Here is a 22,459-nt window from a genome sequence, read left to right as displayed (position 1 = left end):
ATGTGAAAAGCAGAAAAAAATAGATGTATACTCTGATTATATAATCGTGCCTATTAAAATAAAAGATGTGTAAAAGTTACATTAAGGGGGTATAATATAATTGATTTGTTTTTTTTCTTTTCTTTTCCCTGAGCTTTTGTTTTTGGTAATAAATTATGGGTGAGTGTGTGTGGGTGTGTGTGTGTGTGTGCGTTTAAATAATGGAAAGTAAAACAAAAGCAGTGTTTTGGTTTTAGTTTTTAGCCATGAAATTAGCCAAATTAAAGAACAAAATAAACTGATAAGCAAAATAAATCTGAGACATAGAAGCATGAAAGAGACAGACTGGCGAATCTCAGAAGAAAGGTGGGGTGGTTGGAAAGAGATTAACCAAAGAATTTATATGACTACTAGAGGCCCAATGCACGAATTCATGCACAGAGGGGGTTCCTCGGGGTGGCCTGTGGAGATTGGGCCCCAGCCTTGCAGTTCCGCTGGGTACCACCTTGGCCTGGCACAGCCCCCTTACTTGCTCCACCATCCCCATTTGTAGGGCAACTGGTCAGGGCCAGACCTCCCACTCAACTCCCCCAGTGCCTGGGAGCCAGGCAGCGGCCTCACTGCCACTGCTAGTTGCTGGGCAGGGTGATTGGGCCCCCAATTGCACCCACCTTAACCTGGTGCCGCCTACTCACCTCCTCCACCATCTCATCATGGTCCCGCTCTCATTGGGGCCCATCCTGGCTGGCAGCACCAACACTGCCACCTGCTGCCAGCACTGTGTCACCGAGGCTCGCTATGTTCTGTGCCACCCCCTGGTGGTCAGTGCACATCATCGAGTAGTCAGATGACCATCTGAGGGGACAATTTGCATATTAGGCTTTTATTATATAGGATGTGCATAACTTATAGACCTAGACAATAGTATGGTGAAGGCCTGGGTGGGGGCAGGTGCTGGATAAAACAGTCAATGGAGTAAAAGGGGAGCATCTGTGATACTTTCAACAATATTTTAGATTTGGAGGGAGCTGTAGTACATACACACATAGACACACACACACACACACACACACACACACACACGGATAGACAGAAGAGAAAGCAAACACTGACGAGAACAAATCCCTGATGGGTTAATGGATGGATTTGGTTCTTGGGGGAAGAAGGGATGAAGGGATTAAGAATGTTGATTTATTTAATTTGATTTTTATATGATTCTTAAAGGTAGAGTCTCTACCTTAAAAAGTTTAAATGAATGGTTGTGCTAGATTATTTTAGTAAGATATTTCAAAGAATTCAAGACATTGACATAAAATTACATGGAAAAGTGCTTTGGAAGCACTTTTATATATAACTAGGGGCCCTGTGCATGAGATTCATGCAATCAGGGTGAGAGGTTCCCTCAGTCTGGCCTGCATCATCTCAGTCCAGGAGCCCTTGGGGGATGTCTGACTGACAGCTTAGGCCACTCCCTGCTCTCCTTAGTGCTGCCGAGGAGGCAGGCGAGGCTCCTGTCACTGCTGTGTAAGCCTGGCTTCTAGGCTTTCGACTGAGCAGCGCTCCCACACCAGGAGGCAGCTCCTGCATTGAGGCCTGCCCCCTGGTGGTCAATGTGCATCATCACGACCATTTGTTCTGCCTTTCGGTCACTTTGCATATTAGCCTTTTATTATATAGTAATGTCCCAAAAATGTATACATACATTTAGAATAATTATAAAGGCAACGTTTATTAAAATACATTTCATTTTTATATAACAGTTATCAGCTGTTAAAGTGCATATACATTTCAGGGGATACTGCATATATGAATTCATCCTATATAATAAAAAGCTAATATGCAAATTGAACGGTAGAATGACTAGTCACTATGATAGAATGACGAGTCACTATGATATGCAATGACTACCAAGGGGCAGACATTCAATGCAGGAACTGCCCCCTGATGGGCTCATGGCTGGCAAGCACAGCAGCGATGGTGGGAGCCTCTCCCACCTCTGCAGCAGCACTAAGGATGCTCAAATGCTAGCTTAGGGGGAGCAGACCTAAGCTATCAGTTGGACATCCCCTGAAAGCTCCTGGACTGCAAGAGGGAACAGCCTGGTTTGACGGACCCCTCACTCCCCCTGAGTGCATGAATTTCGGGCTTCTAATATATATATATATGAATAAAATAAAAGCCTAACATGCTAAGTGTTCAGTTGTCTAGTCGTCCATTCAACCAATCAAATTGTACTATGCTAATGATATAAGGCTGCTCAACTGCTTGTTATGACATGCACTGACCACCAGAGGGCAGACGCTCCAACTGGTAGGTTAGCTTGGTGCTGGGATCCAGCCAATGGGGACTGAGCAAGATGAGCTGGACACACCCTGGAGCCCTCCCTTGACCCTTCCCTGGTTGGCCAACCTCCCACATCTCTCCCAGGCCCCAGTGGGGTCTCTTAGCCTGGTCTGTACCTTCCCCCAGTTGGCTGAAGGATCTGCACCCCCCTACCTTGAATGCATGAATTTCATGTACCGGGCCTCTAGTATATACATATGAATTTAGGTGAAGCCACAACAAAAATCATATTGTTAGGTTAGATAGTTTTAATGTAATAGTATTTGATTACAGCCACATTTTGAATATAGGAAACATTTTTAAAAGAGAATTTTAAGTTTTATTCATATAAATGAATATATATGAAATTTAATAAGATTTTTTTTATGCTTTCTATTGCTTTATAGCATTCTGTGATTTTTATTTTTACTCTGATTTGCTTTCTCATTTTAGAAACTTGTCAAAACTGGAGAAAATAATTGGTCTCTGCCCGAACTGGTACATGCTGTGGTCCTACTGACACATTATCATGCTTTGGCAAGCTTTGTTTTTGGTAGTGGCATTAATCCGGAGAGAGATCCAGAAATCTCCAATGGATTCAGGCTAATATCAGTCAACAATTTCTGTGTTTGTGACCTCGCTAATGACAACAACATAGAGAATGCATCCCTTACAGGCAACAACTTCGGGGTCAGTTTTCTCCTCTCCTTATTGTTTTGCCTTTATAATTTCTAACATTAAAAAGGTCTAGAAGGTGCAGCTGGTGTTACTTAGTGGTTGAGTGTCGATCCATGAACTAAGAGGCCCACTAGTTCAGTTCCTAGTCAGAACACATGCCTGGGTTGATGGGCTCGATTCCCAATAGGTGGCATACAGGAGGCAGCCAGTCAATGCTGATTTTCCCTCATCGATGTTTCTAACTCTATCCCTATCTCTTACTTTCTCTCTAAAAACATTAAAAAATATTTACAGAGAATTTATTCTCTGATTAAAAAGGATATATATGTTAGCATAATTTTTACTATAAAAATGTAACCTGTACCTGAAATTCTGAATTTTCTTAAAAAGGCTTTTACTGCAGATAGATATCATTACAAATCATAAAGACTAAAACAAGGCTGCATTCCAATGATCCTAGGCTTTTAATGTTAGACTCTTTGAACAGCAGATCCCAGAACAGTTTATCTTTCGTCCATAGATGCTGGACTAACCAATAGCAAATATGTCTTATGACAGAAAAATTAAAGAATTTGAAGCTGCCTTACTTTAAAAAATAAACCATAATATGATTTAATATATGCCAAATGCTAGAATTCTAGATCGAATGTATCTATAAACTTTCTAAATTTATAACTGATGTAAAAACATCCTACTTCTGAAAATGTTTAAAGCTATGATATGATTTTCTTTGGAGTTGGTGGAAAACCCACTTAGGAACTTAATAATAGTACTGATACCTCTGTACATATTAAGGTGACTGTGGGAGGTGGAGATGTTTACTGGACCCATTTCTACTATTAATAACACCATCATTCTTCCTGGCTTCAGATTGTAGGTTCCCTAAGTGAGCTGGAGGCCTTAATGGAAAGAATGAAAATGCTTCAAGAAGAAAGGGAAGATGGAGACACATCTCAGGAAGAAATGACCACTCGTTTTGAGAAGGAGACGAAAGAAAGTCTTTTCGTTGTCTCTGGAGATACTTTTCATTCATTTCCTCATTCAGGTGCTTTTTTTTTTCTCTCACTATCTTTTGGTTGTTCTTGGAACCCTGACAGACCACCTTCAGTGTTTTCCATGTGGATTTGTAAAAATAATTGTGCTACATGTTCCTTTTATTTCTTTCTCATCCTCTGCATTATAGATGGTATATCTGACACTACTTGCTTCCTCTGTTATGTTGGTGCATCTTTGAATATATTTCAGATCCAGTTGGGAGGAATACTCCAAACATACTCTATTCTACATAAAATGTAATTCAAAGCAGATCAGGTGCTTATAAAATTAGATAGAAATATTTAATTCATCCTACTTTTGTGATTTTTTTCCTGACCAGTGAAATCCTGTTTCAATAGATATAATTTTTTAAAAATATCACTGCCTTTTTTGTGGGTGGAATGTGTAGGAGGACTATTCTCACACTGCTGCTTTTCCAGGTTAGTTTAAAATTACATTTCACTTGCATTTGCATTTCTTTGGAATTTGTAAAATGTATTATTTGGGTTTATTTCTTGGGTTGAATTTGGAGGAATTTATTCCATACTTAAAGCTAGGCTTCTTTGCTGTAGTCTTAAAAACACATTTTTATCTAATACTCAGACTTTGAAGAAGGAGGTAAACTTTTCAATTATGACTAAAAAATATATTAAACACCATGTAGTAAGTGTTATTAAAATAGCATAGACTCAGTAGAAAGCTTGAATCCTTCAAAGTCATCCATCTACATAACATTTATTTTTAAATGGAGTTCCATTTTGGTTTAAAAGGGGGCTTTAAAATAACTAGTCTTAAGACTAGTTAGTCTCACAAGTTCTGAGAGTAATTGATTTGCCCATATTTGTTAACTTTAAACATAGCATCAACCAATTGCTCTCAGAAATTTTACCAGGAAAAGTAGGAATTCTTTTTACCATTTCTCATGATGATTTTTTTTTTTAAATGAAGATTTTATCTTCAAAATTGAGTATATTAAGTACTAGTTTCTCAGAGCTTCTAATCAGTATGAAATCTCCCTCAAAAAGGAAACCTGGTGTTTTAGTTATTTGTTTAATATTTACTCTATAAATATTTATTGAGTGCCCCCATATACTCTCAGCACTGGCAAATAGATTTTCAGCCTACATGAGGCACAGTTCCTGCTTTCAGGGAACTGTCATTGCTGGTGGGAAAGATAAGTAATTATAACACATAGTGGAATGTGGAAGATTTGTGTGGCCAGAAGAGGACCCTGAACCCAGCCTTCGTGGGGGAGGAATGTAGACAAGAAGGGATGCCCAGAAGATGACTTTCTCCAACCCTTTGGCTGTAAGCTGAGTGCAGGGATGTCAGGCAGTGGCTGGGGATAGGGGAGTTGGTGTAAACAGCATCCACACCTGAGTCAAGGCACGGTGGTAAGGAAAGAGGATGCTTGCTTCAGGAACAAATGGCCGTGTTGTTAGGACATAAATCATGAGATAGCTAATGGGACAAGGAGCTGGGTAGGTGGACAGGGGCCTTATCATAGTGATTGATCTTTCTAAACTTAAGGAACAGATAAGCTGCCTTAGTTTGGACATGTGGACTTCCTTTACAACATCCAGGCCAGGGATGTCTGCACAGTTCTTCTCAAACTTTACTGTGCATGGGAGTCACTGGGGAATCTGGCTGGAGTGCAGTCCGTCTGGGCTAGGATGGGATAGGCCTCACTTTCTGTCACAGCTCCAAGTGGGACTAATGCTAGTCCGCAAACACACTCAGAGTAGTTAGTGTAGGGGTGTCGAACTCAATCAGAGAAGGGGCCAAAATCTAAAATCCAGCCTAAATCGCGGGCCGAATGGTTTACTGAACAGTCATAAACTGTCATTGTGATGGAAACGCAGCGGAGTGCAGTGATGACAGCGCGGTGTGGGCCACATTGCAAGGCCTGGCGGGACGGATTTGGCCCGCGGGCCTTGTGTTTGACACATGTGAGTTAGTGTGACGATCAGAGGGCTTTTAGCTCAAGATAAAGTTTTAGAAGTTTTCAGTATATATTTGGTGTTAAAATCAAAACAACCTATAATAATAAAAGGGTAATATGCTAATTAAAAAAAAATGTCCTTCTGGACAAAGCCAAAGTCCGAAGGAAGCAGCCCGGGTCCCAGGTGCCAGAGGAAAGCCAGTGCCAGCAGCCAGGAGAAGGAAGGCCTACTCTTGCACGAATTTTAATGCATCGGGCCTCTAGTTGATTATAAAAATCATGTCTCATTTGTCCAGGTAGAACAAATGAGACAATGAAAAATAATGAGCATAGGGCCCTGGCTGGATGGCTCAGGTGGTTGGAACATAGTCTCATACACCAAAAGGTGGCGAGTCAACCTGCCGATATCTCTCTGTCCCTCTCTCCCTCTCCCTCTGCCTCTCCTTCTCCCTACCTCCCTTCCTCCCTCCCTTTCTGTCTGTCTCTCAAGTCAATACAAAAATAAATATTGTAATTATAATAATGAGCCTAGAGTTAACCTTCTAGGTAAGCCAATATTCTAAAATATAAACATTTTATTAAAGTTACTAATATCTATTTGCTTTTAGACATTACTTTTTAAGAGCTTCTCTAAAATCACTAGTGTTTATTTTTTTTAAATATATTTTATTGATTTTTATACAGAGAGGAAGGGAGAGAGATAGAGAGTTAGAAACATCGATGAGAGAGAGTCATTGATCAGCTGCCTCTTGCACACCCCCTACTGGGGATATGCCTGCAACCAAGGCACATGCCCCTGACCGGAATCAAACCCGGGTCCCCTCAGTCCCCAAGCCGACGCTCTATCCATTGAGCCAAACCGGTCCCGGCAAAATCACTAGAGTTTAAAAGATAGGTTTTTGTTTTTATGTTTTTACTACTGAAAATCTTTCCTGGATCTCAGTTTCAATCTTCCTGGTCTCTTGAGCAGGACTATTGCCTTCTAAAATGAATTTTTGACTAGCAAATCTTAGACCCTAGTCAAAAATTGTGTTCTAATTTTAACAGTAGAGGCGGTATCATTTGTAAATAACTCAAGGAAATAAATCATTTCATTATTTACTCTTAAACATTCCCTGTACTAAATTTTCTGGTCACACAAAGATAAGTTAGAAAAATAACTTCATACACTGGCTAATTGAGTCATTTTTATAAACTTAGCAAAGTTTTAAAATAGAAATTTGTTTTTTCCTATTCAAAATTTCTTGGTTTAAAAAAAGTTAAAAAGTAAACAACTTCTTGGTTTAACTAGTGTAGTAAAGCGTTCCAGATTCTATGGGGAGATTCTAACAATAGTTTTTCAAGTCTTTTGAAGAAAATAAATATTTAGAGTCTTATATGAGGGTGATATTCTGTAGCTTGGTAACAGAGTTAACTAGCTTTTATTGTGTTGTGTGTGTGTGTGGGGGGGGGGTTTTCAAGTTAGAAAGGTGTTTTGTTACTATAGCATAATGTTTTCTGTATTTTATTAATGGCTACGTCTTAGGGGCAGAAGAGTGCAGGCAAAGTACAAAATACTATTTCAGTTCAGACTTTGAAATATTTATTTAGGTAGAATTAAAGTGAGAGCTTTAGATTTGTTAATACTAATTTTAATTTTTTTTAAACTTTAACATCTTAAGATAAATTTAGGGAAAAGATATGTGTGGTTTGAGAGATCTTTGTATATATTTTTTCTGTAGACAAAATTGTCTAGAAAACAGATCTCAATTGACTCCTAATTTAAAAATGAATGAATGGATAGTATTCATAGGATACATTTTTATGTTATTTGGTTAGTTACTCTTTATTGTTTAAAGATGTTTAAAAGTCATATGACAATCCCAAAATGTATATGAGCAAAACAAAAACTAACATTAAAGTCAATGGAACTAGTTAAGTAATAGTTAACTCCAGTATTTGTTTTTGGCAAATGAAACCACTAGGCTGTACAGTGGGCGGCTCACTGTGCTTGGTTTAATTTTACTTTGCACTTCACAAAACTCCTCGCTTTCATTGTGGCCTCAACAGTTGCTTTTTTTTTTTTTTTTTCTGCTTTATTTTGTTGATTATTATGGGACGTACAAGCTTAATTAATCTCGTTGGTAAATGTTAAGAGATAATGCATTGAAATGCTATTTATAAAGCTATTTCTATTTACCCAGAATAGATAACTGGAGCATAAGGAAGAGGTAACAGAGTGGTTGAGAAGTGGGCCAGGAGAGCCTGAGATTTCTCTTTAGAGCTGAAAGTCACTTTGAAGCTTCGGACCAATTTCAGTGATTTAACGTTTACAAGTTTTCCACGTAATCTTAAAGTAGTCCACATTGTATTTCTGACACTTAGTACCAACAATAGTATCTGTAATTTTTTACTGTTAATGAAACAAAGAAAAAATAACAGGTGCATAGCATAGCACCTGATATAGAGTAAGTACTCAACAATGACAGTCTATTGTAATAAAGGAGTTAGGTAAGAATTTCATACACTATTTCCTGGGTTGGTTAGTCTGGGCATTTGATCTTTCCTGCCTTATTATCAAGCACTCCAATTAGTCCCTGCTAATGACCCAAGGAAGGTCAAAACTTGTTGGAAAAGAATACTTATTGTGAGGCTTTTCATGAAATGAATTACTATAATTGCACTTGTTTTTTTAAGCTTGTCAACACTGTCATTAAGAGTTATTGTTTTTTGTTATGCCATAAAACTGTTTTAACTATTTAATATATATTTATTTATTAAATATTTAATGTATTTTTAATATTAAAATACTAATAGAATATTCTTTGTGTGGAAAGATCTAGTTTTTTTCATTTATTTTTTAAAATATTTGTTTATTTTTTTTTATAACAGAAGGTAGTAAAGGTTCATTTCCTTTTAGTGGTTGAAATCAGGGAAAAGTATCGATATAAAGATTAACCTATGCCGGGACTGGTTTGGCTCAATGGATAGAGCATCGGCTTGGGGACTGAAGGGCCCCGGGTTCGATTCCGGTCAAGGGCATGTACCTTGGTTGCGGGCATATCCCCAGTAGGGGGTGTGCAAGAGGCAGCTGATCGATGACTCTCTCTCATTGATGTTTCTAGTTCTCTATCTCCCTTCCTCTCTGTACAAAAATCAATAAAATATATATATTTTTTTAAAAAGATTAACCTAAAAAATTTGAGTTAAAAGATAATTATCTTTAAATTAAATTAACATGCATTGGGTTTTTACAGTTTCTCGGGGGTGAATTTTTAATTTATCAGGAATGCAAAATTTAGCTATCTTACGATGGTATTGTAGTCTTCCTATCTTAATGCCACTTTGATAGTATTCCATTCACAATCTCATTAGCATATTATTTACTCCATATGTTGTATACCTTTTCTTTTCATGTGCACACATATCTTAGTTGTAGAACTCAGTGAATTTTCATTGTAGTTGTATAAAAGCCCTCTCTTGATTGTCACACTAACTACTCTGAGTGTGTTTGCAGACTAGCATTAGTCCCACTTGGAGCCGTGGTAGAAAGTGCAGCCTATCCCGTGAAAAGAAAAGCACACATATCTTAGGTGTAAAACTCAATGAATTTTCCCAAACAGAAACCTCTTTAACTGATCGCAAATCAACTAATAGTGACTCCTGGAAGTCCACTTTTCTCCCTGTGGTGTTCCTTTCCTTCTCCTTATATGCCTCCTGGTCAACTAAAAATGAACTCATTTTCCCTGTGAATCCAGATGAAACACCATCTAATTTTAACAAAATCTATCTTAACATTCAGCTCACTTAAAGTGCTCTTTACCTTCACTTCTTCTCTTTCCCCACCTCCCACTTCATCCCCAGAGAGATCAAAAGTTTAAACATTTTAACCAGAGGCCTGGCTATCTTCCTTGTCTAAATGTGCTACTACTACTTAGATATTTTAATTTCATCCATTTTTTGACTAAGTAACTATAGTTAAAATGTTGAAATGGCCAGGATTTGGTAATGAAATTATATTCAAAACTTAAGTAGTAGATATTTTATTTGAATTTAAGCCAGCTAGTCAATATTGTCACTCTGAAAATCCATGGAAAAGCTAAAAAAGTGGAGGAAAATGGAGGGGTTTCATTGTTCTAACTATGTGGTTTCCCTAACACTAACTAGATTGTTGTTACTCTTAGATTTTGAGGATGACATGATTATAACATCTGATGTCTCCCGATACATTGAAGACCCCGGTTTTGGGTATGAAGACTTTGCTAGACGAGGAGAAGAGCATTTACCAACATTCCGAGCTCAGGTATGAGATGTCTGTATTTCAGAGAAACTAGAAAGTAAATACTGCTATCTTAACTGTGACATGTTTAAATGTAAATAAATTGACTTCTAAAGAAATTAGGAAATCATTTTGATAGTCTGTAAATCACTTTATTTGTTTTCAGCTTAGTTTAATTTGATTCTTAATAGGTAGATTATTATTTCAACATTTTCCCAATTGAGAAGGCAAAAGGAAAAGGCTTCCTTAAGTTACAGCATTATTACATTGTAGTTGTATAATATTCATACCATTTTGGGAGGGGGAACATAGCAGAGAAAAAAACCCAGTGATGTATCACATCACATTTATAATAAAAAGGCACTTTATAATACTGTCCTATATCAGTAGCTAATGGCTTCAGAGTTAATCCCTCATCACCCCTAGAAAAACAATCACAATAATGATGTGACCCCCTAAAGAGGGTGCAAATTTGGATTAAGACAAGCTCCATGGTGCCTATTTCAGATGACCTGCTAACTGTCCATGTCTCAACAGGTTTGGTCACATATTAGTCCAAGATCTTCTGGGGTTCTTCCAGATAAGGGCGTCGTTTGCATAGCACTTGAGCACAGGAAGTAGCCAGTTTATCACCGACAAGCTAACCCCTGAATCCCACTGAGGGAATAGCACAGCACTCCAATCTACAAACTAATGTGAAGGCTTTTTAGCAAAGCTACAAATTTAGAAATAAATTTGAAATATCGTCACTTTCTTGCTTAAGTCATTATAGTTAATAAAAAACTAGAGTTGACTTAAATGAAGAATGCCCATTTTGTAAGGGTATACATTTTATTCTTCTAGGACTATACCTGGGAAAACCATGGGTTCTCCCTGGTGAACAGACTTTATTCTGACATTGGACATCTTCTTGATGAAAAATTTCGCATGGTCTACAGTCTCACCTATAACACTATGGCCACCCACGAAGATGTCGACACAACCATGCTACGCAGAGCTTTATTTAACTATGTCCACTGTATGTTTGGAATCAGGTATGCTCATTGTGGAGACCAGTTTACACGTTTCTAAAAGAAAATTCTGACACTAGCCTTACTCCTGTCCTGTTTAGGAGTATGTATTTTGGGGAGAAAATACTACATGTGGACTTCCGATTTTGGAAAATGAATTCCATTTTATAGAAAAGAATTTCTCTATGGTTAACTGTTGTGAATATTAATATGCATATGTAAATACAGTACTAACAATTTACTAATGAGGGGAAAAATATCAGGAATCATTGGAGATAGGAAAAATCAGACTCAGTTTGAGAATCTTTCCAGGAAGAAATAGCAGTTAAAAACCATATATTGTATTCCTTTAGATCACTTTAATAAATGCTGGTTAGTAAGTAATTTTGAATGAATGATAATTAGGATATAAATAAAACTAGAATAGATTCTTCTCTCATAAAGCTTGCATGAGTTCACATAAAAACACTGAAAGAAAACTGTCAGTCAATGTAAATTAATAGCCTCTCAATTTTTTAAAGATTAGCATTGAGAGGACAGTGAATAAATGAGATTGAAGAGTCTAATCATGGTGTAATCAGGAAAGCTTTTTATTTTTAATGTACACTTTGAGCTGTTTTTTGAGGCTTTTATAGAGATAGATTTGTAGAAAGAGAAATCCCCAGATGTGGATGCATTCAGTTTTACTCTACTATGTTGTTTCTGATATAATATCAGAAAGTCTCTGTGAAGTGGAATTAGAATTTAAGTGAAGTAGTTTCTATAACTTTAATGTAAAACAAAATTCCTGAAAAATCAACATTCTACCTAGAAGACACTATTGTGATGATAAATAATAATTGCTAGTTAACACTTAACCATCCTAGACAATAAGTTAGCACAGAATCATTACATTTTAAAACAGATATTGTACCTACCTAATTAAGAAAAATAAACAGCAATAGAATTTAATTCAGTTGTGATAAATGTGTATTCATGACAATAAATAACAAATGTTATGGTGACTTTATCTCTTAGATGCTACTAAATAAAGCTTATTTAAAATCCTTGAGATACTCTTTTTTAAGTATTGTGTTTAGGTTAAATATTAACTGAAAGTATAGACCAGAAATTCTACAAACCCCCACTATTGCATTTACCCTCCTGTCTGCCTCTGTGCCTACTTCTTCTAGCTCCTCTTATTGTGGGTGAACTGTCTATGCTCCTATGCCCATGGGCGCAAAGTCCCATCTCCTCTCTTCTTCTAAAGATCCTTATTCTAGCAATCTCCCCTCTACTGCGTGATCACCTTTACTCTCGCTAGTGGATCTTTCCCATCTGTATATAAACATGCATTTCTCTCATCTGTAAACAGATTCTTTTTTAAAATATGGTTTTATTGATTTTTAGAGAGAGAGGAAGGGAGAGGGGTAGATATGGAAACATGGATGAGAGAGGAACAGCATTGATCTGCTGCCTTCTGCACATCCCCTACCAGGGATCAAGCTTTCAATCCAGGCATGTGCCCTGACCAGAAACTTATTGATTCCTGGGTCTACGCTCAACCACTGAAGCACACTGGCTAGGCTAAAGAGAGATTTTTTTTCAGTCCCGTTTTTCCTTCTGACAGTTGCCTTATTTTTCTGCTCCTGTGCACAGCAAATCTCTTTGGTGGTGTATTTATTATCTTCATTTTCTTAACTCTCATTCTCTCTTGAAACCACTATATTATTGAGGTTGCCAGTGATCTCTGTACATGCTACTTCGGTGGTCAGTTTCCAGTTATCACCTTATTTGAGTCATTTCTCCTTCCTTGAAACACTTGACTCCTACTTAGGGCTTTATACTTGCTCCTGGTCTTTGCTCAGATGTTGACGTCTCAGAGAGGCCTTCCTATCTAAAATCACAGTTCCTCTCCTCCTAGCCCTCAGTTCCACTTAATCTCCATAGCAGTTCTCACCATCTACATACTATGTTTATCTTTTTAACTTTTTTTTCTCCCATAGAATTTAAATTCTATAAGACTGTGGGCTTTTGTCTGTTTTGTTCATTTGTGTATCACCAGTGCCTAGAAGAGTACATGGAAGGCACATGGCACATAATAGGCACTCAATAAATATTTTTAGATGAATTTAATTAATGAGCTTTTGTTATTTAATTACTGGACAATAAGTATCTCTATTGAAGCTTTAGAAATCAGAAATTTTGATTTTGTCATTATAAAGCTGTTGTCATTCCTCATAGGTATGATGACTATGATTACGGAGAAGTTAATCAATTACTTGAACGAAGCCTGAAGGTTTACATTAAGACAGTGACCTGCTATCCTGAGAGGACTACCAAGCGCATGTATGATAGTTACTGGCGTCAGTTCAAACACTCAGAGAAGGTGTGTTTCATGACTAAACATTATACCATAGATATGTGTTCAATATGAGAAGTAATGATTATGAAAATATTAATAAATTAGTGCGATTATAGAAGTGGAAATGGCATAATCTAGCCAACTTTATATTTATTTATTTATTTATTTATTTAGCCTTATTCTGTTTGCTCAGTGGATAGAGCGATGGCCTGCGGACTGAAGGGTCCTGGGTTTGATTCTAGTCAGGGACACATACCCAGGTTAGAAGCTTGATCCCTGAGGAAGGGAGAGGGGGGGAGAGAGAGAGAAACATTAATGATGAGAGAGAATCATTGATTGGCTGCCTCCTGCACACCCTCTACTGGGGATCGAGCCCGCAACCTGAGCATGTGCACTGACTGGAAATCAAGCTCGTGACCTCTTGGTGCTTAGGATGATGCTCATTCCACTGTGCGACACCAGCCGAGCACAAGAGCCATTTTTTTATAAACAGTTTTCTCATGAGTTTCACATCATGTGCATGTTTAGCAATGCCCAGGGGTGTATGTTTGTAAATGAGTCTTCATACACAAGAAAAACCTTTGTGAATGCTATATAAAAAAAGTTTATAAAGTTTTGCAATTGTTTACAATGGTCATTAAATTGATAACATTTTCATTCCCAGGTTCACGTCAATTTACTGTTAATGGAAGCACGGATGCAAGCTGAACTTCTATATGCTCTTCGTGCCATAACTCGGCATTTGACCTGAAGCCTCACCCAGGGAAAATGTCAGATGTGTGTAAAGACCTTTTCACTTAAGATATACATCAGAAGCAGTTTGTGATGTAGCATCAAAAGTTATTCGACCTTTTCACTTAAGATATACATCAGAAGCAGTTTGTGATGTAGCATCAAAAGTTATTCAATTCTCTGTGTCAAAGTTTAGCCGTTTTTGGGGGCGGCTGTAATGTGCAATGATGTGTTTTCTTTTTCTTGATGCTTAACATTACTAACAATTGCGAGAATAATACTGAGGAGCACTACTTGGCATTGTTTATAGTTGGAGTTTTGGATCATAAATCATGAACCTGGTTTGTTAATGCTTAACTTCAGCGCTTTGGGGTTTGTGTGTACGTGTATTTCTCTCCCCACCTTTTGTTGTTGTTAAATAAGGAAAAGCGCTTACAATCTGCTCAAGCAACTGTTTATTCAGATATTGGAATTCAGCAAAGAATAGCCTCCTCTGGCCACTCCACTTTCCATGGTGTGTCCTAAACCTGGTAGAGGAAAAGCATGCGCTGTTGAACTAAGCTGCTCACAGGACACGGCTCTGTGTCCCCAGGAGATTATTGTCAGGCACTGTTTGGTATTTTTGTTTGTTTTTGTTTTTTTACTGCTATTGGCGATAACGTGAAATGTGATACAGCCATTGTCCATAATTTAATGTGAAATTAATCATGATGAATTCTATAGCATGCTACTGAAATGCCAAATTCAGCTATTTTTTCTCTTCTGAAACAGAAGTTTCAGTTTTCCATATCAGATGTGTACGTTAAAGGTGGAATTATGCACAATCCTTCCTATCACTGACAGTAATCCTCCGCCATCTTCAGTTACCAGTGCTCACAGTGCTGCTTATAGTTCATGTAGTTGGCACATGTAAACTTGTACCCACACTAGGCTGACCAAAAATTTTCTTTGCACATTTTTCTTTTCTTGTAGTGTTTTCTATATTGCAGTAAACAAAAGAAGGTTACTCTACCTATATATTTTTTTTTCCTGTTAGGCTTTTAGAACTTATTTTCCATGATTTTTATTATAATAGGTTAAACGGTTTATTATTCAAAATTAAAAATTGTGTTTCTATGCATTAATGTGAATGAACAACAAAAAGAGTGCAATATGTTAAAAAACATACTAAACTTCCCCCCTACTATGTCACTGCGGAAGTGTCCTTTAAGACTGAGCCATAAAGAAATTTGATTCAGATTTCTTTATTGCACAAGGCTTTCACCTGACTGGGGTTGAACAGTGTTCCTTTCATAAAGCCAAAGCACCCCCTTCCCCAGGAAAATCTCTTTGGATGACAAGTTTCAAAAAAGTGAACAAGCCTTAGGGGAGGAATATAAGCATCCAAAAAGTCACATTTTTGCATTGGTTTATGTTGCTTGATTAGACTATCTTCACAGAGCACAACATTATGTGTTTATAGCTTTAATTTGTGTTACTTTAACGAACCAGCGAAGTGCCTAAAGAGATGCTTACAGCCATCTGGTAGGACACAACTGCACGGCTTAAACACTTTGTGGTTAATTAATGGTGACTTGAATTGTACACCAACATGCTAATCTTTTAAAAACAGATCAATTTCCTAGTAAATAATATTAAATAGTTAACATTTTTTGTTAGATTTTCCACAAAGATTTCATCTTAGACTTATTTATCATATGACTTTTTCTTTTTCCTCTCTCATGAAAGAATAGTGGGCTAGTGTTTTGTTCAATGATTTACCCCTTTCCATGTATCATCCTTTTCTGGTACAATGCAGTAGGTTGCTTTCTTTTAGATTTTGTCCCAGATGAGAAAATAGAAAGAAGACTGTGAGCCTAGTAACATAAGGCAGTTCTGCATTTTTGGATTCCAGGATCTTCTTTGAAAACTTCCATGTGAGGAAAAAATTACTAATTTTTTTTAAGACGAGGGTGGTTTATTTAAAGAGATAAAGAACTTTGCCAGGTTTCTTCTGTTTTGTTTATTGATATGCCATAAATTGGCTTTATTCAAATCATATTATATAGATATGTATTTAAAAAGTATATAGGAGAATGGCAAAACCCAGCCGACAACATACATGTCCATTTAACTTCCCAAACTTTAGGAAACTTTCAAGTTGAGGATCTCTTTTAGTCTTGACATTTGTTTTGTTAATAGGAGTCCTTCAGTTAACAGCCCTGTGTTTATTCAGGAGACCTCTATTAGAGGAGGAAAATGAATTTTATATATTGAAAAGGAGGAGGAATTCTCACAGAACACCATATGAGCTTTAGACCAAAAGAGGAAACAAGGCTTAAGAAACTACAATGGCCACTTCATTTTTGTTGTTTTGCTTTTTCCCCTCAGAAATATTAAGTAGTTGGCGTTTGGGTTACAGAAATGTAGTGCCTTTATTAGATCTCTTTCCTAGCAAGGTTTCTTTCCAGCTCAGCATTGATCCATCTCATCAGTAATCAGGAAAATAAGTTGGCTTGGAACTATAAACAGAAACAAAACAATCTATTCATGAACCTCAGTGAACCAGCCTAGAGAAGGTGACCTCTGGAGGTGCTTCATTAAGCACCTACTCAGACGCATGTGCAGCATTCCAGGTTTTGGGTTCCATTTTACAGCGAGCTTGCTGTGGACTTTACCTAATGCAGACTTGAAATTCCGATGCGGTTTTCCAGGGTGGTATTTTTTCAGAGTATTGAATTTACTATGTAGTAATTTATAGTATAGCTTTTTATATTAAAATGTGATATTTTTAAAAGAGCTATGTGGTTCAATTGGTGAAGTGATGTGGTTATACAAGATGCTAACCTATCCCATGGGCTTACATCGTGCCAAACTTTAAATGTGCAAGTGTACGTGAGAAAAAATAAAAAGCACATGCGAATGTGAATTCTCTACCTTCCTAGCTTGTTATGTTCAAGTTAGTTTAGTCACCCACTGATGTAAATGCTTGATCAATGTCAATTTACTTTGAATTTCAAGTTTTCCAGCTTCCATTGTAATTCTTCCTTTCTCAGATCCCCTTAAGAAATGTCTAAATACTCTGCTATCTGAAAGTGAATCTGTCCTTTAGCCCCATCCCTTTACTGCGGGCATGGCCAGAAGTGGCCTCATAAGGTCCTTGAGATTAGGCCTCTTGGGCAGACTCATAATATATAGAGGAAAAGAGGCTTTTGAGACAGGACGACTTATTATCTTCCTCACCTTTTTGAACTAAGTATATTGTCTCAGTCTAGGGAAGGATCTTTGTCTCATTTGGGGTACTTTTAAAATAAAAGATGGCCAGTGTGAATCTGGGGCATGGCCTTGGCCTTTAGTCAGGCTTCAAACCCTAATAATGGCCAAGCTTCACAGGGCTGTTCTAGAACAGAGTACTCAGTGTAAGCTTTATATCAAAATGCTATATGAACCAGAACCCCTATTTTAATTGTGTTACAGTTCCTAAAATTTTTCAGTGCTTCTGAAAGCTAACATTATTTAAGAATTCTTTTTCCTTTTCCATCTTACAGAGTTTTTTTAATCCAAAAAGTTAGATTTTTATGCCACAGCAAAACAAAATTAACCAACAAAGATCTGTGCTTAAAAATAGTTCTCCACTGTAGTGCAGAGTGCATGCGTATATGATGGTAACATTCTTTTAAACTCTAAAGAAATTCATCAGGGAGAAATAAACTAAGTTTCAGTGCGTATTATAAAAATGATCTGCAACTATACTAGTAGAATGAGGTTTTTGTGTTGTTTTAGTTGTGTTTAAAGACAATTCTGTATTATTCCTCCAGAAAGCAAGACCTCAACCTCTTTATCTAATAGGACTTTTCCTTTTTATGCAAATACAATAGATGGTCTTACATGGAATAAACATAGGCAACCATAATGTTACATAAATAGTATATGAAATGTTCTTAGGATAATTCAACAGCAAACTGAGAGACATATGGCTGTACTGTTCAGATCAAGTTTTAAGTTAGCTCGTCTGTATAATCAGAGCCTATTCTATTTGGTCATCATCATAAACTGTGTTTCCCTATAATATTCCTCTGAAGACTGAGAATCAAAATAAGTAGTCTTTCCTCGAAGCAGTACTGTAACATGAATGTATTCATCTCAGTCAACAGAACTTACATGCCTCCTGGATGTGCAGCTTATTTTCATGCGAATGTGGCTTAGTTAGCAGTATCTGCTCAGGTGAGACCTAGAACAAAAACAGCAGGGGTGAAATGGACCATAGAGGTAGAGGTATTTGTCAAGGCAGAGCCTGGTGAGGAAGGAAAAGTTTTCAAAGAACATGTGGGACATCATTCCGAGAGTGTGGCTGTCCTCAGCATCATACACTCATTACAAAGGACATTTCCCATCGTGGGAGCTCCTGCCTGCATTCCATCCCCCCTTCCCGCCTGCTTTCTCATCCTCCAAGTGCCTCAACCTCTACCCGCTCCCTCTTCCCTCTCCCTCAACCCATCTTGATCTGAATGCCTTGTCACACTACAAATCAAACATCACCAGCCACCTGCTGATAAGTCACCAGCATTTACTTTACCAAGTCATTTTTCTCTCCATTGTCCCAGCTCCCTCTAAATCCCACAACCATCCAGCTATATTTTGGCTCACCCTTGCCCCAGATGCCCTACCAAACATTACGCAGCACCACGTGTAATCCTCTCCATCCCAGACTGTTCCACTTTTCCCAGCTGCCAAAATGTCTTGCTGTCCTCTACCTCATCCCCAAAGAGCCTGTAAATTCAGAGTATCCAACCTTTTCATGGATTCACTCTCTGTGGTTCAGTAATACTACTTCCATAGTTAAAATAAATCATAGGTGTTTGCCTTCTAACAAAGTAGGAATCTTTATATTTATACATGATACAGAAAGTGAACTATTTCTACCATGCAGAACTTAGGATTTAACAGGATTTTAAAGTGATGGAATTGCCATTCTAACCTGGATCTGTATTAGGTAGTTAATACTGGTATTAGTCCAAGTTATTTGAATGTGAAGTTCAAGTTCCCTAGGAGTCCAGACAGATCTGTAACCCTTCGGTGAAACGGGGGGTTTCTGGCACACAAATGGGCGGTGTTTCAGATCATTGGTTGTATTTGGTGGTATCTGGGCCTTGAGACACATGCCTAATAGAAGGATAGCTGCTAAAAGATGGTTAGGTGGCCCTATTGGATCACGGAAGCCCACCACAAAATTGGCTGCATGACAGTTTGATAAAGCTTTCCTGGGTTAGACTGAGCTGCTCACCCCCATGCCGACCCTGTTGTTCTCTTGGGGGGAATGTCCTGTGGGATGGAGAGGGAATGCGTTGCCTTTGCCATTTGTACTTTCTGGCTGCACTTAGGTCCATCCAGGCAGGGTCTGTGAGGAGCAGGAAATGCAGGGGAGGAAGTTCTTCCTCTCCCGCCAGTGTGTACTCGCTGTCAGAGGAAACCCAGTCAGGTTTCTCGGTAGATGGCTGCATGGCCTGGGGACCAACGAGCCACCTGTTTGAAAGTATCGATTGTTACGATCAATGGTGGCATCTGGATGCTTTCCACTCCCATTCATGAGCAACCCAACCTGACAGCAGAGTCTAGTAAATGCCTTTAAGAGCCCAGGAATAGAGCAATGCCTAGCTAAGGAATGAGACAATAATGGAGACTGAAGGAATGGTTTTTACTAAATCGCATGTCATGAAGTATTTGTTCTAGCTTTAAATTCGTCATGGCTGCACCACCATGAAGTACAGAGTTGAAAAAGGAGATATAAGAAATGGGGGGAAGGAAGAATGTCTGATTCTTTGCAGTGCTTGTGGAAATTTCTGGAAAAAATGAAATGCATACTATAAAATAACCTTTAGAACAAGCATCCCATTTTATAGCTCATAGGACAGTATCAAACATTAGTAAGTTTAAATGTAACACATATAATTCTTGGTATATAAATTTGCAAAAAACAGTCTTATCTTCTACCCCTCAATTTAACCTCTTAAAAGCAAATGTCTGAATCCTGGTTAGCTAGACATATCCATCATGACACCGAATGGAATGGATTGTACATCTCTTCCTTAATCAGTCTTCACAAATTTTTCATCTGGCTTCTGAATCTGCTATGGAAGGATCAAAATGTAGGCTAAAGGAAACACATCAATTGGGTGGCCTACTAGTTTCCTTTGTAACGTGGAGGCTGTTTTCTCCAGCCTGAATTTTACCGCTTCTCTAAAATAAAATGCAGGAGTTCACTGGTACCCTTGTTCTCAAGGAAAGTTATCCGAACTCTATCTAATGCAGGTATTTCCTTTGCATTGATACATCTTCCCTGGAAAGAAAAGACCATTTTCCCCTCCCCGTTTCTCTTCACATTTACTCTTCTCAACCTAAGGTAGGAGAGACAGAAACCAAACCACAAGCCAGTGTGGCCTCTTCGTGCCACTGGAACACTGACATCACAGGCACAGTCTGAGTGAGGGCAACAAGGACCCTCAGGTCGGTGTGGAACATGGCCTTGCTTCTTGGATTAGCCCCTTCAAGCCTGAAAATACCTTTTCTGGTCATGGAAGAACTGGATGTATCCTTTAGCTTATGAAACAGGATTTGAACTTGAAATCTTTTTTTTTTTTAATCCTGATTTTGCAGGGCAGCTACACGATGAATGTATATATTAAGACTTTGTAGCTGAATTGCACATGAAATCAGGTTGCCAACTTCTTGACTTTCAAAATTAGACTTCATTTTATCCTTGAGTTGTGAGCGATATATGTAGCATGCTGTGAAATGTCTATTATAGTTCTTTAATTCATCAGTATTAATGCAGAACTATCTTTTGCGTTCCTTGGTACTTTTTATTCAATGTAATCAGAAGCTGTGATGTTTTGCCTTTGTAGTCCTGTGCTTTGTTACTGTAATGTTTTTGTTTTTTTTTACGAAGCACGTGACTTTGGACTAATGTGAGGCGGATGATCGTAAGACTGCTAGATATGTATCAGTCTCTTACTATATAAGGTTTTCCATTAGAATAAGCTCTTATCAAATAGATCATTGATGAAATTTAGGATTTACACAATTTGCAATGTCAAATGGCAGTCTTCTATTTATAGTTTCAATTCCGAAAATAGCAAACTTGAGAAACAGCCACTTTAAACGTGTTCTGGCTAACCAGACCCTGCTGTAGATATAGTCTGAGGTAGTTACCCATATAAGCCTTCTCCACTGTTATGCCCTCCACATGAGTTAGCAGTTAAGGAGATTATAGAACCCATGAAAGCTTTTTTGTATGTAAAACTAGGTTTTATTTTTCTTACGTTGCTGATTTTACAACTCTGACTAAAGCTGACCTGAGTGGATCAGTGTATGTGTAATATTCTAGTGCTTTCATGCCCTTTTTTTTTTTTTGGAGGGATGGGTAATATTATTTGAACAGATGCAGAAGGAACTGTTAGTGAGTCAAGACAAACACATTTGAAATAAAGGAACTGTGTATTAACATGTTAACAATTCATAACTGCACTTTTTATGACATTTTGAAAATCTATTTATAGGTACAGAACAATGGGTTTTGTTAAACTGTATCACATTTATACTTGCAAAAGTTTATTTCATTGTTATTAGTAGGAATTTTATTGGTTCAATAAAATTGGCAAAACTGAACCCGGATTATTTGCTCTTTCTTGTGTATTTATATACGTATTTATACTTACATTGGAGTAGCATTCTCGCCTGGCTTTGTTTCTGCTTGAGTAGAGGCATGCATTCTAAAAGACATCAGAATCACAAGAGTCACTTTTCCCCTTATTTCTTCCCGACCCACAGTTGTCTCCTGACATTTCTTATATTCATTCAATATTACATTAGTATATATTGGGCAAAATATAGGTATTGTTACCTTTTAAAATTTGTGAACTCAGCAAGAGACAAATTAATTTCAGTATTATCTCTTGTTACTAAAATAGTAAAGAAGTGATATTTTATAGGAAATTGAGATGTAAAAGAACTCTGTTTGCCCGAGAGCTGGCCCCTGCAATGGGCTTGGGGAAGACTTGTACTTCGGTCTTTATGTGACCACCTTTTACACCGAACTTCATTACCTCAGCTCAGCCCAAGTGGCTTGCTTAATGATCTAAAAGACCATGCTATCAACATGGCGTTTACTGCCAGCCAGAAGT

General features: G+C 37.8%; 1 protein-coding gene across 3 annotated transcripts in view; it reads left to right on the top strand.

Moving 5' to 3' along the window:
- Nucleotides 1–21,944, top strand: part of SESN3 (sestrin 3) — a 58,281-nt gene extending 36,337 nt beyond the window's left edge. Inside the window, exons 5-12 of one of the 3 annotated variants that reach the window (XM_045577829.1) lie at nucleotides 2,755–2,991; nucleotides 3,850–4,024; nucleotides 10,120–10,238; nucleotides 11,058–11,248; nucleotides 13,448–13,592; nucleotides 14,233–14,372; nucleotides 14,431–19,753; nucleotides 19,814–21,944. In XM_045577829.1, coding sequence (XP_045433785.1) covers nucleotides 2,755–2,991; nucleotides 3,850–4,024; nucleotides 10,120–10,238; nucleotides 11,058–11,248; nucleotides 13,448–13,592; nucleotides 14,233–14,319 — 954 coding nt within the window. In that variant the 3' untranslated portion in view covers nucleotides 14,320–14,372; nucleotides 14,431–19,753; nucleotides 19,814–21,944. Of the gene's footprint in view, nucleotides 1–2,754; nucleotides 2,992–3,849; nucleotides 4,025–10,119; nucleotides 10,239–11,057; nucleotides 11,249–13,447; nucleotides 13,593–14,232; nucleotides 14,373–14,430 lie in introns of all 3 variants that reach the window. The other 2 variants (XM_036427574.2, XM_045577830.1) reach the window with 2 other exon arrangements.
- The last annotated feature ends 515 nt before the right edge of the window (nucleotides 21,945–22,459 follow it).

This window comes from Pipistrellus kuhlii, unplaced genomic scaffold (genome assembly GCF_014108245.1).
Source record: "Pipistrellus kuhlii isolate mPipKuh1 unplaced genomic scaffold, mPipKuh1.p scaffold_m20_p_9, whole genome shotgun sequence".
Taxonomy (NCBI): Eukaryota; Metazoa; Chordata; class Mammalia; order Chiroptera; family Vespertilionidae; genus Pipistrellus; species Pipistrellus kuhlii.
The sequence above is the reverse complement of the archived record's forward strand: the minus strand, read 5'-3'. Positions and strand labels throughout refer to the sequence as shown.